Below are 14,304 nucleotides of genomic sequence, written 5' to 3'. Positions count from 1 at the left end.
CTTTCTCTTTCTTCCTCTTCCTCTTTCTTCCTCTTCCTCTTTCTTCCTCTTCCTCTTTCTTCCTCTTCCTCTTTCTTCCTCTTCCCCGGCGGGCGCCTTCTGTAGGCTCAGGTGACTGCTTTTTCCATATTTATGGCCAGTATCACCTGGTAACAGTGATTCTTTCTGCCATAGGAACATCAATGCCGGTGACAAGGTCCCGCCACCTCCCCATGCGGCTGCTCCTCGGCCCCCGGGATCTGTTACACAGGCGGATGTGCGGAGTCGTGTGGCCGCCTGGGCGGCAGAGTATGGAGACAGTAAGTGAAGGTGTACAGCAGTGCTGACCGCAGCGCTCCTCTTGGTAGCCGCTCCCCTTGGTAGCCGCTCCTCTTGGTAGCCGCTCCCCTTGGTAGCTGCTCCTCTTGGTAGCCGCTCCCCTTGGTAGCCGCTCCCCTTGGTAGCCGCTCCCCTTGGTAGCCGCTCCCCTTGGTAGCCGCTCCTCTTGGTAGCCGCTCCTCTTGGTAGCCGCTCCTCTTGGTAGCCGCTCCCCTTGGTAGCCGCTCCCCTTGGTAGCCGCTCCCCTTGGTAGCCGCTCCTCTTGGTAGGCTCTCCTCTTGGTAGCCGCTCCTCTTGGTAGCCGCTCCTCTTGGTAGCCGCTCCTCTTGGTAGCCGCTCCTCTTGGTAGCCGCTCCCCTTGGTAGCCGCTCTTTGTCTTCTCACACTTCTCTCTGTTCTGATTCAGACGACCGAAGCCAGGACAACTACGATCAGGAAGAAACGCCGCAGATGGCCGAGGCGCGGGTCGACAGAGACGTGGTAATCCTTCCTTGTCATGAGCCCTGGATGACCCAATCACTGACAGCAAGCAGAGATTGGAACGTGTCCGCGCCGGCCAATAATACTCCTATAAATGTAGAATCCACTGCCTCATCTGTGATCCATCCCACGTCTCATGTGGAGCGATACCGGGTCAGGACTTGTTCATGCGGGCGGATCAACAAACCTGTGCCGAAAAACTCGCCTGCTCTAAAGAGAGGAAATGCATGCGAGCCAACGGTGCATCCCGGACCCTGCTGCCTATCCCCGACCCTTTGCTGTATCCCCGACCCTTTGCTGTATCCCCGACCCTTTGCTGTATCCCCGACCCTTTGCTGTATCCCCGACCCTTTGCTGTATCCCCGACCCTTTGCTTTATCCCCGACCCTTTGCTTTATCCCCGACCCTTTGCTTTATCCCCGACCCTTTGCTGTATCCCCGACCCTTTGCTGTATCCCCGACCCTTTGCTGTATCCCCGACCCTTTGCTGTATCCCCGACCCTTTGCTGTATCCCCGACCCTTTGCTGTATCCCCGACCCTTTGCTGTATCCCCGACCCTTTGCTGTATCCCCGACCCTTTGCTTTATCCCCGACCCTTTGCTTTATCCCCGACCCTTTGCTTTATCCCCGACCCTTTGCTTTATCCCCGACCCTTTGCTTTATCCCCGACCCTTTGCTGTATCCCCGACCCTTTGCTGTATCCACAACTTTTTTTTTGATCTGACGCTTTGTTGTGTTCAATTTTCTTGCAGCAAATCCTGAACCACATTCTTGACGACATTGAATTCTTTATTTTGAAACTGCAAAAAGCTGCAGAAGCATTTTCTGAACTATCCAAAAGGAGGAAGACGAAGAAGAAGAAAGGTCCTGGAGGTAGGAACATTAGGGCCCCTCGTGTGATGTGTTCCTGGGTGGGCCACTATTATGGCCCCTCGTTTGATCTGTTCCTGGAGGTAGGAGCATTAGGACCCTCTGTGTGATGCTGTCCTGGGTGTGGCCTTATTAGGGCCCCTCGTGTGATGCGGTCCTGGGTGTGGCCTTATTAGGGCCCTTCGTGTGATGCGGTCCTGGGTGTGGCCTTATTAGAGCCCTTCGTGTGATGCGGTCCTGGGTGTGGCCTCATTAGAGCCCTTCGTGTGATGCGGTCCTGGGTGTGGCCTTATTAGGGCCCCTCGTGTGATGCGGTCCTGGGTGTGGCCTTATTAGAGCCCTTCGTGTGATGCGGTCCTGGGTGTGGCCTTATTAGGGCCCCTCGTGTGATGCGGTCCTGGGTGTGGCCTCATTAGAGCCCTTCGTGTGATGCGGTCCTGGGTGTGGCCTCATTAGAGCCCTTCGTGTGATGCGGTCCTGGGTGTGGCCTCATTAGAGCCCTTCGTGTGATGCGGTCCTGGGTGTGGCCTTATTAGGGCCCCTCGTGTGATGCGGTCCTGGGTGTGGCCTCATTAGAGCCCTTCGTGTGATGCGGTCCTGGGTGTGGCCTCATTAGAGCCCTTCGTGTGATGCGGTCCTGGGTGTGGCCTCATTAGGGCCCTTCGTGTGATGCGGTCCTGGGTGTGGCCTTATTAGGGCCCTTCGTGTGATGCGGTCCTGGGTGTGGCCTCATTAGGGCCCTTCGTGTGATGCGGTCCTGGGTGTGGCCTTATTAGGGCCCTTCGTGTGATGCGGTCCTGGGTGTGGCCTTATTAGGGCCCCTCGTGTGATGCAGTCCTGGGTGTGGCCTCATTAGGGCCCTTCGTGTGATGCGGTCCTGGGTGTGGCCTCATTATGGCCCTTCGTGTGATGCGGTCCTGGGTGTGGCCTTATTAGAGCCCTTCGTGTGATGCGGTCCTGGGTGTGGCCTCATTAGGACCCTTCGTGTGATGCGGTCCTGGGTGTGGCCTTATTAGGGCCCTTCGTGTGATGCGGTCCTGGGTGTGGCCTTATTAGGGCCCTTCGTGTGATGCGGTCCTGGGTGTGGCCTCATTAGGACCCTTCGTGTGATGCGGTCCTGGGTGTGGCCTTATTAGGACCCCTCGTGTGATGCGGTCCTGGGTGTGGCCTTATTAGGGCCCTTCGTGTGATGCAGTCCTGGGTGTGGCCTTATTAGAGCCCTTCGTGTGATGCGGTCCTGGGTGTGGCCTCATTAGGACCCTTCGTGTGATGCGGTCCTGGGTGTGGCCTTATTAGGGCCCTTCGTGTGATGCGGTCCTGGGTGTGGCCTCATTAGGGCCCTTCGTGTGATGCGGTCCTGGGTGTGGCCTCATTAGGACCCTTCGTGTGATGCGGTCCTGGGTGTGGCCTCATTAGAGCCCTTCGTGTGATGCGGTCCTGGGTGTGGCCTTATTAGGGCCCTTCGTGTGATGCGGTCCTGGGTGTGGCCTTATTAGGGCCCTTCGTGTGATGCGGTCCTGGGTGTGGCCTCATTAGGACCCTTCGTGTGATGCGGTCCTGGGTGTGGCCTCATTAGAGCCCTTCGTGTGATGCGGTCCTGGGTGTGGCCTTATTAGAGCCCTTCGTGTGATGCGGTCCTGGGTGTGGCCTTATTAGGGCCCTTCGTGTGATGCGGTCCTGGGTGTGGCCTTATTAGAGCCCTTCGTGTGATGCGGTCCTGGGTGTGGCCTTATTAGAGCCCTTCGTGTGATGCGGTCCTGGGTGTGGCCTTATTAGGGCCCTTCGTGTGATGCGGTCCTGGGTGTGGCCTTATTAGAGCCCTTCGTGTGATGCGGTCCTGGGTGTGGCCTTATTAGAGCCCTTCGTGTGATGCGGTCCTGGGTGTGGCCTTATTAGAGCCCTTCGTGTGATGCGGTCCTGGGTGTGGCCTTATTAGAGCCCTTCGTGTGATGCGGTCCTGGGTGTGGCCTTATTAGGACCCCTCGTGTGATGCCCACAGTCTGTCAGGGTGATGGGAAAGTGTTGTTGTTCACCTGGGAGATGGCCTACATAGCTGCTGTCACCCACAGTCTGAGTGCACGTAACTTTCTGCCTTCTGGACCCTCATCATCCAGTAGGATAACAGGACTAGTGATGAGCGAGTATACTCATTGCTCGGGTTTTCCTGAGCACGCTCGGGTGACCTCCGAATATTTTTTTAGTGCTCGGAGATTGTTTTCATCGCCTCAGCTGAATGATTTACAGCTACTAGCCAGGCTGAGTAAATGTGGGGGTTGCCTGGTTGCTAGGGAATCCTCACATGTAATCAAGCTGTCTAGTAGCTGTAAATCATTCAGCTGAGGTGATGAAAACTTAATCTCGGAACACTAACAAATACTCGGAGACTACCCGAGTACTCACTCATCACTAAACAGGACCAGTTACTGACCCAGCGCAGGTTCCAGAGGGTTCCTGGGAGGTTGAGCCTTAGCCTCACTTCTGGCTAGGCGTTCCATTCTCAAGGTGTTGAGGGGGTCTCGCAGAGAAGCCCACTGCCGAGTTCAAGAAGGAGCTGGCATTGTGGGAGAGTTTATGATGGAAGATGGGCTTGGGAGGCGATCTCTACAATGGGGAAGTGTCATAGATGTATCTGTAAGCTCTATAAAGCCATCTGCCATCTCCTAGTTCTCACAGTGAACATTGAAGCATGGCTTCATCAGGAATTGAGAGGAACAAAAGCTGGCACTCTAAAGGTACCGTCACACTAGACCAGCGATCAACGATGCCGGTAACCAGGGTAAACATCGGGTTACTAAGCGCAGGGCCGCGCTTAGTAACCCGATGTTTACCCTGGTTACCATCGTTAAAGTAAAAAAACAAACACTACATACTTGCCTTCCACTGTCTGTCCTTGGCGCTGGGCTTCTCTGCTCTGGCTGTGAGCGCCGGGCAGCCGGAAAGCAGAGCGGTGACGTCACTGCTCTGCTTTCCGGCCGCTGTGCTCACAGCCAGACCAGAGAAGCAGAGCGCCGAGGACAGACAGCGGTAGGTAAGTATGTAGTGTTTGTTTTTTTACTTTAACGATGGTAACCAGGGTAAACATCGGGTTACTAAGCGCAGCCCTGCGCTTAGTAACCCGATGTTTACCCTGGTTACCGGCATCGTTGGTCGCTGGAGAGCGGTCTGTGTGACAGCTCTCCAGCGACCAAACAGCGACGCTGCAGCGATCCGGATCATTGTCGGTATCGCTGCAGCGTCGCTTAGTGTGACGGTACCTTAAGACACTCTACATGACGCTGGTGCAGCTGGGGCCGTCCTGCTGTGAACAGGTAATTAACGTGGGTTATCTGATGGATCACAGACACAGTCCATTCACAGATTGCAGAAGAATTTGGGAGGTGACAGATTTATGGCCTGCTGCTTCCCAAAGGGCGTTATTACCCTGACCTCCCTGTGTACAGAGAGCAGCAAATGAACTCTTATGCTGTGAGCCCAATGTCCAGTTCTGAATATTGGGGGTTTTGTGAGCAGCATAAGCCCTACAGTTATGGGTGACATATTTTTGATGTCATGGCGAAGTGGCGAACAACTTACATCACTGGACTGTGGCTGCATCAGCCCCAAATGAAAATCTGACATATGGATAAAACTATATGTTTACCTTGAATAAATCTAGAAGTGGGAAACGGTGTGCAATAGGGTGATACCCAGTGTAGTGAGAGTCCTGGTTATTCTCACATAATGGAGGCAGAGTAGTAGAGTGCTTGTTACGCTCACCTGTTGGAAGGAAAGTAGGAGAGTGCTTGTTACGCTCACCTGTTGGAAGTAAAGTAGGCGAGTGCTTGTTACGCTCCCCTGTTGGAAGGACAGTAGGAGAGTGCTGGTTACGCTCCCCTGTTGGAAGGAGAATAGGAGAGTGCTGGTTACGCTCCCCAGTTGGAAGGACAGTAGCAGAGTGCTGGTTACGCTCCCCTGTTGGAAGGACAGTAGGAGAGTGCTGGTTACGCTCCCCTGTTGGAAGGACAGTAGCAGAGTGCTGGTTACGCTCCCCTGTTGGAAGGAGAATAGGAGAGTGCTGGTTACGCTCCCCTGTTGGAAGGAGAATAGGAGAGTGCTGGTTACGCTCCCCTGTTGGAAGGAGAATAGGAGAGTGCTGGTTACGCTCCCCTGTTGGAAGGAGAGTGCTGGTTACGCTCCCCTGTTGGAAGGAGTAGGAGAGTGCTGGTTACGCTCCCCTGTTGGAAGGAGAATAGGAGAGTGCTGGTTACGCTCCCCTGTTGGAAGGAGAGTGCTGGTTATGCTCACCTGTTGGAAGGAGAGTAGGAGAGTGCTGGTTATGCTCCCCTGTTGGAAGGAGAATAGGAGAGTGCTGGTTACGCTCCCCTGTTGGAAGGAGAGTAGGAGAGTGCTGGTTACGCTCCCCTGTTGGAAGGAGAGTGCTGGTTATGCTCCCCTGTTGGAAGGAGGGTAGGAGACTGCTGGTTATGCTCACCTGTTGGAAGGAGGGTAGGAGACTGCTGGTTATGTTCCACTGTTGGAAGGAGAGTAGGAGTGTGCTGGTTACACTCCCCTGTTTGAAGGAGAGTGGTGGTTATGCTCCCCTGTTGGAAGGAGGGTAGGAGACTGCTGGTTATGTTCCCCTGTTGGAAGGAGAGTAGGAGAGTGCTTGTTACACTCCCCTGTTGGAAGGAGAGTGGTGCTTATGCTCCCCTGTTGGAAGGAGGGTAGGAGACTGCTGGTTACACTCACCTTTTTTGCGAAACGATCGTCGTCCAGTTCTTTGTTCCACTCATAGCTCTCCTAGCCTGGATGTTTTAAAATTGCCTAAATAAAGTGAAATTTTAGGACGGGGAGTGCCACTCTTCCCTTACTTGCTGCATGGACATTTGTTTTGTTTTTCATGAGTGGGCACTCAGGAGTCTGATGTGGGCAGCCATTAAGCAGGTTGGATGTGCACTAATAGCTGTGCACATGTGGTGCAGATCATTTTGCCTGAATTGGAATTCTATACATTTTAAAAAGAACCTTCCCTGTTACAGGCTAACGAGCCGAACCGAATCCTTTAAGTGTCTGGAGTTGCTGCATAATGTTCCAGGATGGTTTCTTTAATGTCCTCATAATCGCGGTTCCATCGAGGGTCCATAGCTTGATATGCTTCCATAGCTCCACCCTCTAAGAGCCCCACCAGATGGCTGACTCTCTCTATTTCTGGAATTTCCATTAACTGACATTAATAATCAAAATCTTGGAAGAATCCCTCAATGTCCCCTGATGCCTCATTAAATGGCTTAAACTCTTTGCAGGACACTCTTGGGGCTTCCTTCATGGTGGATGTTGTGGTTGTCTGCCTTGTTCTTCTAGCTGCTTCCACAGCGAGCTGTCTTTCATGAGCTCTCCGAATGGCCGCCTCTCATTTATCTTTTTTGGTGGTTTCATCCCTCAGCAATGCCAACTCCTCATCATACCACACAACCCACTGACTTTTCTAGATATTTACCTCCAGGCCCCTCTTTCCTCCAATTGCTCTGGGAGTCCCTTTTTTGTGCATTCTTGAATGCTAGCTCCTTCCAAAACCTCATTTAGTTGCTCTTTGAACAGTCTTTTGTAACTGACCCCTAATTTATGGGCCTTTGTAGGTTCCCACAGTCTAATTCCTGTATCCTGAGGTTCTGGCTCTATTTGTTGCCTTGCCAGGCCGCAGTTCTCCGTTCCTTCTGCTCTGATCCCTCCGCTGTCAACCAATTTGTGACGGGTGTGTGTGACAGATCAGACAGGGAAAGTAGGCCAATGAACAATCCAACAACTTTTATTCAGGCTGGGAGAATATAACCTCAAACGTAGATGTGGTTCCTTAGAGTCTGCACGGTGGCCACACAAAAGGGACAAATCTGTGGGCGCCACCCGGTAATCGGACGCCAAGGATTATGGAACAACAGTTTTTAGATTTGGTCCTCAAATCCAGCAGGGTGGTGAGACCTCACAATCCCTAGTGGAAAATGATCTCCAATCTCTATACATAGCACCACGAACTGGAAGCAGCAGCAGATCCTCACCCTTCACAAGACCCACCATCAATTAACTAACCAAACTTGGTTTATTGTCCTACTTCTCATGGGATCAGCCCGCTTGTTGGGCAGAGTTGCTCACACTCCCTTAAACATAGTTCAAAGGATGAAGAATGTTCCAGAAGATCGGTTTCCATCTGTCTGCAGGTTTGTGTATTCTGGATGCCACTTGCAGAGAGGAACAAAGACAAACATGCTCCCACCAGATACAGGACAAGAAATGCTAATGTAGGCCTGTTTACAGTATGGTCCATGCAAACAAGCTGGAGTGATATTGTGTTAGACTGGACACTGTGCTGACAGACACCGCTACCCTTCTTACCACAGCTCGCATTGATGTGCCATCCTGGATGAGCTGCACTACCTGATCAATTTCTGTGGGTTGTAGACACCGCATTATGCTACTGTACAGTACCGCTAGGGGTGAGAGACAAAATGCAAAAGGGACCTGAACAGCCAAAAAGAATGAGAAATGGTCTTTGGTCTCCCCCTGCCACAATTCTCCTTTTATAGGGGTTGTGTTGCTGATTGTCTATCATTTCTACCTGTTGTCTGTTTTATTTGCACAATTGCAATTGTGAAAATTGATTCACAATCATTGTTACTTCGTAGCATGACAGGTTGATGTCATAGAAGTGTGATTGACTTGGAATTACATTGTGTTCTTCATGTTCCTTTTTTCTTAGAGCAGGGGACATACGTGTACACACACCTGCACTTGCACACTTGTACATCTTGTAACAAAGTCACTAGTAAAGTGCTGGAGGTGAGATATGTTTCACTGTGCTTAATGGTGTCATTGACCTAAAACCCAGAGATTTTCCTCCAGTACACTAAGTGCGGTGAGGGGGTTAAAAGCTAATTTGTGTAATGAGTTTTATGTGGACATCTATAGAGTGGGTGGGGGGATGTCCACCTTATCTCCACCCTAGAGGGTGGTTCAGGGCTTAAATAGCTGGCGTCCAGAGGCAGCAGTGTTCAGTGTCTGGAGGGGAACACGCCAGAGAAGTTGTTGCGTTGGAACAAACCTGAACTGTGTGTGTTCTGCTAGCGAGGAGCCCCGCTTTCAGAAGGACTGTGTTTGGTGTCACCATTTTGTTTTGTTTTCAGACTACTGTATTTGTTTTACTACACCTTGGTTTATGCTGCCTCTAATAAACCACAGGAAGTCCTTAAAGAGACCATGTTCCCATGTCTACCTCTGTGAATGGCCGAGTGAGCCAATCTTCCATAGGTGCTGTTAGATCTGCGGGCAGCGTTCCCAGCGAACACATGTGACGGATACAAGAGGTATTGCATGTCCTGGGTGAAGGAGGCCACAAGCCAGCGTATGACATCAGGCAAGATGGAGACCTGCTCAAACATCTGGTAAAAGAGCAGCATCAACAGCAATTACAGCAGCAACAGATGGCGCAACGAGAGCAGAAAGCTGCTTATGTAGCAGATGCAACAGCAGCACAAGCAGCAGATTGACTTGCTTGCAGAGTCGCTTCATGGAAGTTCGGCAGCACCTCCCCCAAGTCCAGGTGACGACACATACGTCCGGAAGTCGGTAAGACGAGCCTTGCAGAAAGTGACCCCAGGTGGTGATGTGGAGGCATTTTTGACTGTGTTTGAGTAGAGCATGAGACTCTAGCACTAGAACAGTAGCATGGTTTGGCATTACATGATGTACAAGAGTATGCCAAATTAAAAACTGAAATTTTAGGATGCGCAGGAGTGACTATGTTGGTGAGAGCACAAAGGGTTCACCACTGGGCATATTATTGGGACAGGCCTCCCCGATCCCAAATGTGTGATTTACTGCATCTTGTGCAAAAATGGTTGCAGCCGGAATCCTCCACTCCAACTCAGATGGTGGAGCGGGTCATCATCGACAGATTAGTTCACTCCCTTCCTAACCAGTGCAGACCTGGGTTGCCCAGGGAGATCCCTGGAATCGGGACGAACTCGTGGGCCTAGTGGAGCGATACCAGATAGCCGAGATCTCCCTAAGAAATTCTGGGGGTGATGCATCCTCATAATGAGTCCTAAAAGAGGGGTAGTAGAACCACCAGTGGGGGAGTCCTAGTTCCCAAGAAGTTTCTGAAGGTGTTGTGAAGGGCCATTGGTAAAAACTTGCTCTGCTGGATATGTTGCGGTGTGGGACATATACCTGCCCATTATCCTTTGTCCTCCGAGGAGATGGACTGCAGCCTTGGGAGGCGCTGCTCTTACTTAGTCCACAATGCAGGCAGGATAGACAATCAGCCCAGTAAGGGGCCGCAGGCATGTCCTGTGACATTAAATGGGTTACTGGGGTCAGAACTCTTGGACTCTGGGAGTTTGGTGATCCTGATATGGGCCACAGTTCCCCACCTGTTGATCCCAGGGAAACACGTGGCTGTATCCATGGTGACGCAAAGGACTACCTTGTCGCCAGAGTGTCGATAAAAGCAAACCATGGAACAGAGTCCCCTGCGGTCGGAGTAATCGAAGACTTGCTACACTCTGTGATCATCAGGCGGGACTTTAGCCTGTTTTGGGACTTGTGTGAAAAGGCAAGGGTGCCTGCTAACACAGACAGGAGCCGGTCCATACATGAAGATTTCCCATCGCAGTCGAAGGTCAAGGAGTTCCCCCTGTTTGTCCTTGATGGTGATGAGGACGAGACAGTAACCCATGAGGCCGAGATTCCTGAGTTGGGTGTGTCTGGAGAGAATTTTGGGACTGCCCAAAAGCTGGATCTTACTTTAAAAAATTTTTTGACAATGTGACTGTGATAAATGGGGTTGCTCAAGAGTCGGGGGATGACACCAGGTTTCTGTATTTCACTTAAAAAGAAAAGCTACTTTATCGGGTCACTAAACCTAGAGGAGAAGTGATACAGCAGTTGTTGGTGCCAGGTCCCTATAAGCTTAGTGTATTGATCTGGTCCATTCTCATATCTTGGGTTGGCATCTGACAGTAGACAAAACTCAAGAGTGGGTCCTTCAGTGGTTCTAGTGACCTGGGTGTTACCAAGACATGGTCAATTTCTGCCAATCCTGCCTTACCTGTCAGCTAACTGCTCCCGTGTCCAATTTACACAGTCCCGTAGTGCTATTGCCCATAAAAGTCCCATTTGACCGGATTGCCATGGACCTGGTTGGGCTGTTAGATAAGTCTGCCAGGGTTCATCAATACATCCTGGTGGTAATGGACTATGCAGCACGGTACCTTGAGGCGGTGCCAATGAGAAACTCCTCTGCTCAAAGTATAGCGCAAGAGCTAGTTCATATTTTCTCCCGGACAGGCCTGCCAAAGGAGATCCTGATGGACCAAGGGACACCATTCATGTCCAAGGTAATGAGGGAATTGTGTAAGGCTCACCGGATTACCCAACTCAGGACGTCTGTGTACCATCTGCAGACAGGCGGTCTGATAGAGAGGTTCAATAAGACTTTGAAATATATGCTGAAGAAGTTCATGGAGAAGGATGATTGAGACTGGGATTGCTTGCTACGATACCTACTGTTCTTCGTTAGAGCAGTCCCACAGGCCTCTACGGGGCTCTCACCATTTCAGCTGTTATACGGATGACACCCTCAAGGACTTCTGGAAATTGCAAAGGAGACCTGAGAAGCGGAGGTCACACCCCACCATATCGTTTTCAAACATGTGTCCCAAATGCTGGACAGGATCGCGAGCATGATGCCGATTGTCAGGCAGAGCCTCCAAGCGCAAGAGGCCCAGGCAAGGGTCTACAATCTGTCGACAAGACTGAAACCGTTTAGCCCTGGAGATCGGGTGTTGGTGTTGATCCAAACTGTTGAAAGTAAGTTCCTGGCCAAGTGGCAAGGGCCATACGAGTTGGTCGAGAAGTTGAGTGACGTCAACTACAAGGTCCACCAACCAGGTAAAAGGAAGCCATGCCAAGTGTACCACATCAACCTGCTCATACAATGGCAAGACAGGAAACCAGTGAAAGCTACATGCTTGGGAGCCAGTACTGAAGCCAGGGTCGAGGATGTCAGTGGCAGAAACACTGTCACCAGCCCAGAAACAAGAGTGCCATAAGCTGCTTCAGTGGAACCGGGACCTGTTTACAGAATTACCAGGTTGTACGCAGGTTGTGGGGCTCAAAATCCTGACTGAATCGCACATAAGCGTGAGCTAAAAGCCATATCTGATTCCCGAAGTCTGTCGTGAGGTGATCTCCAAGGAAGTAAAGAGAATATTGAGCCTGGGCGTTATCAAGGAGTTAGAGTGGCTGGTCCAGCCCAATTGTCCTTGTGCCGAAGCCAGATGGAGAGTGGCGCTTCTGTAACAACTACAGAAAGCTAAATGCGGTGTCCAAGTTCGCCATGTATCCGATGCCCCAGGTCGATGAGCTCATTGAGAGGCTAGGATCAGCCAAATATATCACCACCCTGGACCTAACAAAAGGATACTGGCAAATTCTCCTGTCCCCAAGTGCTAAGGAGAACATGGCCTTCTCTATACTTGATGGGTGTTTTCAGTATACCAGAATGGCTTCGGACTGCAAGGAGCCCCGGCTACCTTCCAGAGGTCCATGGACCAGATCCTAGCCCCTCACCAAAACTATGTGGCTGCTTATTTGGATGACATCCTGATCTTTAGCCCGGATTGGGGAAGTCACCTGCAGAAGGTACAGTTGGTACTGGATGCACTGAGGAAGGCAAGGTTTACCATAAACCTAAAGAAGTAGATTCAAAATATTTAGGCCACATCTTTGGGAGGAAAGAGATAAAGCTCCAAGTAGACAAGGTGGAGGCAAATGTGGCCACAATCGGTCTCCAAAAAACAGGTCAGGTTTTTTTGGGGGAATTGTGGGATAGTATCATAGATTTATCCTGAATTTTGCCATGATCGCCACCCCCTGACTCATCTTCTCAAGGGCACAAAGTCGTCGATGGTCAAATAGTCCTCTGAAGCAGAGATGGCATTCCAGGAGATGAAGCTCGTCCTGTGCAGACAGCCGGTCTTGGTCGCACTGGATTTCATTAAGGCGTTCGTCTTCAGATGGATATCCAAAAAAATCAGGGTGGGAGCTGTGTTGTCCAAGGAGATAGATGGGGATGAACATCCAGTCCTATACCTGAGTAGGAAACTCCTCCTGTGAAAAGAACTTTGACATCGTAGAAAAAAGTGCTTGGCCATCAAGTGGGCAATCGACACCCTGAGATATTACCTATTATACATGGACTTCAGGCTAGTCTAAGATCATGTGCCCCTGAGATGGATGAGGGAAAGGAAGGGGAAGAATGCCTGGGTGACTAGATGGTTTTTTAGTGCTCCAGAACTTAATTTTCATGTTGAGCATAGGCCAGGGAAGTTGCATGGGAACGCAGAAGCTCTGTCCAAACTCCCCCTACTTAGCGAGTGAAAGTGGCAAAACCCCCGGTTTTGGGCACAGGAGGGGGGATATGTGACAAAGGGCTGTAGGGAGGGATATGATTCACTGCGCTTAATGGTGTCAGTAATATAAAACCCAGAGATTTTCCTCCATCACACCAAGTGTGGTGAGGGGTTAAAAGCTAATTTGCATAATGGGCTGAGTTTTCTGTGAACATCCATAGTGTGGGTGGGAGGATATCCAGCTTATCTCCACCACAGGGGGTGGTTTGGGGCTTAAGTAGCTGGCCTCTGGAGAGAGCAGTGTTCAGGGTCTGGAGAGGAACACTCCAGAGAAGTTGTTGTGCTGGAACCATCCTGAACTGTGTGTGTTTTGCTAGCGATTGAAACCCCGCTCTCAGAAGGACGGTGCTTGGTGTTACCGTTTTGTTTTCCTGTTTTGCTCAGAGGCCTGTATTTGTTTTAATACACCATGGTTTATGCTGCCTATAATAAACCAAAGTAAGTTCTGAAAGCAACAGTGTACCCTTGTCTGCCTCGGTGAACAGCCAAGTGAGCCGATCTACAACACGCAAACACGCACACACACATATATATATATATATATATATATATATATATATTATACAGTTCTGGCCAAAAGTATTGACACCCCTGCAATTCTGTCAGATAATACTCAGTTTCTTCCTGAAAATGATTGCAATCACAAATTCTTTGGTATTATCTTCATTTACTTTGTCTTAAATGAAAAAAACACAAAAGGGAATGAAGCAAAAAGCAAAACATTGATCATTTCACACAAAACTCCCAAAATGGGCCAGACAAAAGTATCGGCACCCTCAGCCTAATACTTGGTTGCACAACCTTTAGCCAAAATAACTGCGACCAACCGCTTCCGGTAACCATCAATGAGTTTCTTACAATGCTCTGTTGGAATTTTAGACCAATCTTCTTTGGCAAACTGCTCCAGGTCCCTGATATTTGAAGGGCGCCTTCTCCTAACTGCCATTTTTAGATCTCTCCACAGGTGTTCTATGGGATTCAGGCCTGGTCTCATTGCTGGCCACCTTAGAAGTCTCCAGTGCTTTCTCTCAAACCATTTTCTAGTGCTTTTTGAAGTGTTTTGGGTCATTGTCCTGCTGGAAGACCCATGACCTCTGAGGGAGACCCAGCTTTCTCACACTCGGCCCGTGTTCTTTTCTTTGAATGCCTCTTTTTTTTCTCCTGTAAACTCTATGTTGATGCCTTTGCCCA

The 14,304-nt window shown here is 50.5% G+C and overlaps 1 protein-coding gene across 5 annotated transcripts in view; it reads left to right on the top strand.

The window, feature by feature from the left end:
* The window catches only part of EPS8 (EGFR pathway substrate 8, signaling adaptor), a 205,426-nt gene that overhangs the window by 86,945 nt on the left and 104,177 nt on the right, over positions 1-14,304 (top strand). For all 5 annotated transcript variants that reach the window (XR_011320615.1, XM_069762743.1, XM_069762745.1 and 2 more), the window contains 3 exons: positions 175-299; positions 725-798; positions 1,552-1,672. Coding sequence is in view for 4 of the 5 variants with exons in the window: in XM_069762743.1 (XP_069618844.1) it covers positions 175-299; positions 725-798; positions 1,552-1,672 (320 nt within the window). In the remaining variant the exon portion in view is untranslated. The remainder of the gene's footprint in view (positions 1-174; positions 300-724; positions 799-1,551; positions 1,673-14,304) is intronic.

The sequence above is a fragment of the Ranitomeya imitator genome, chromosome 4 (genome assembly GCF_032444005.1).
Source record: "Ranitomeya imitator isolate aRanImi1 chromosome 4, aRanImi1.pri, whole genome shotgun sequence".
NCBI lineage: Eukaryota > Metazoa > Chordata > Amphibia > Anura > Dendrobatidae > Ranitomeya > Ranitomeya imitator.
Note: the sequence above shows the minus strand (reverse complement) of the source record. Positions and strands in the feature narration are given on the sequence as shown.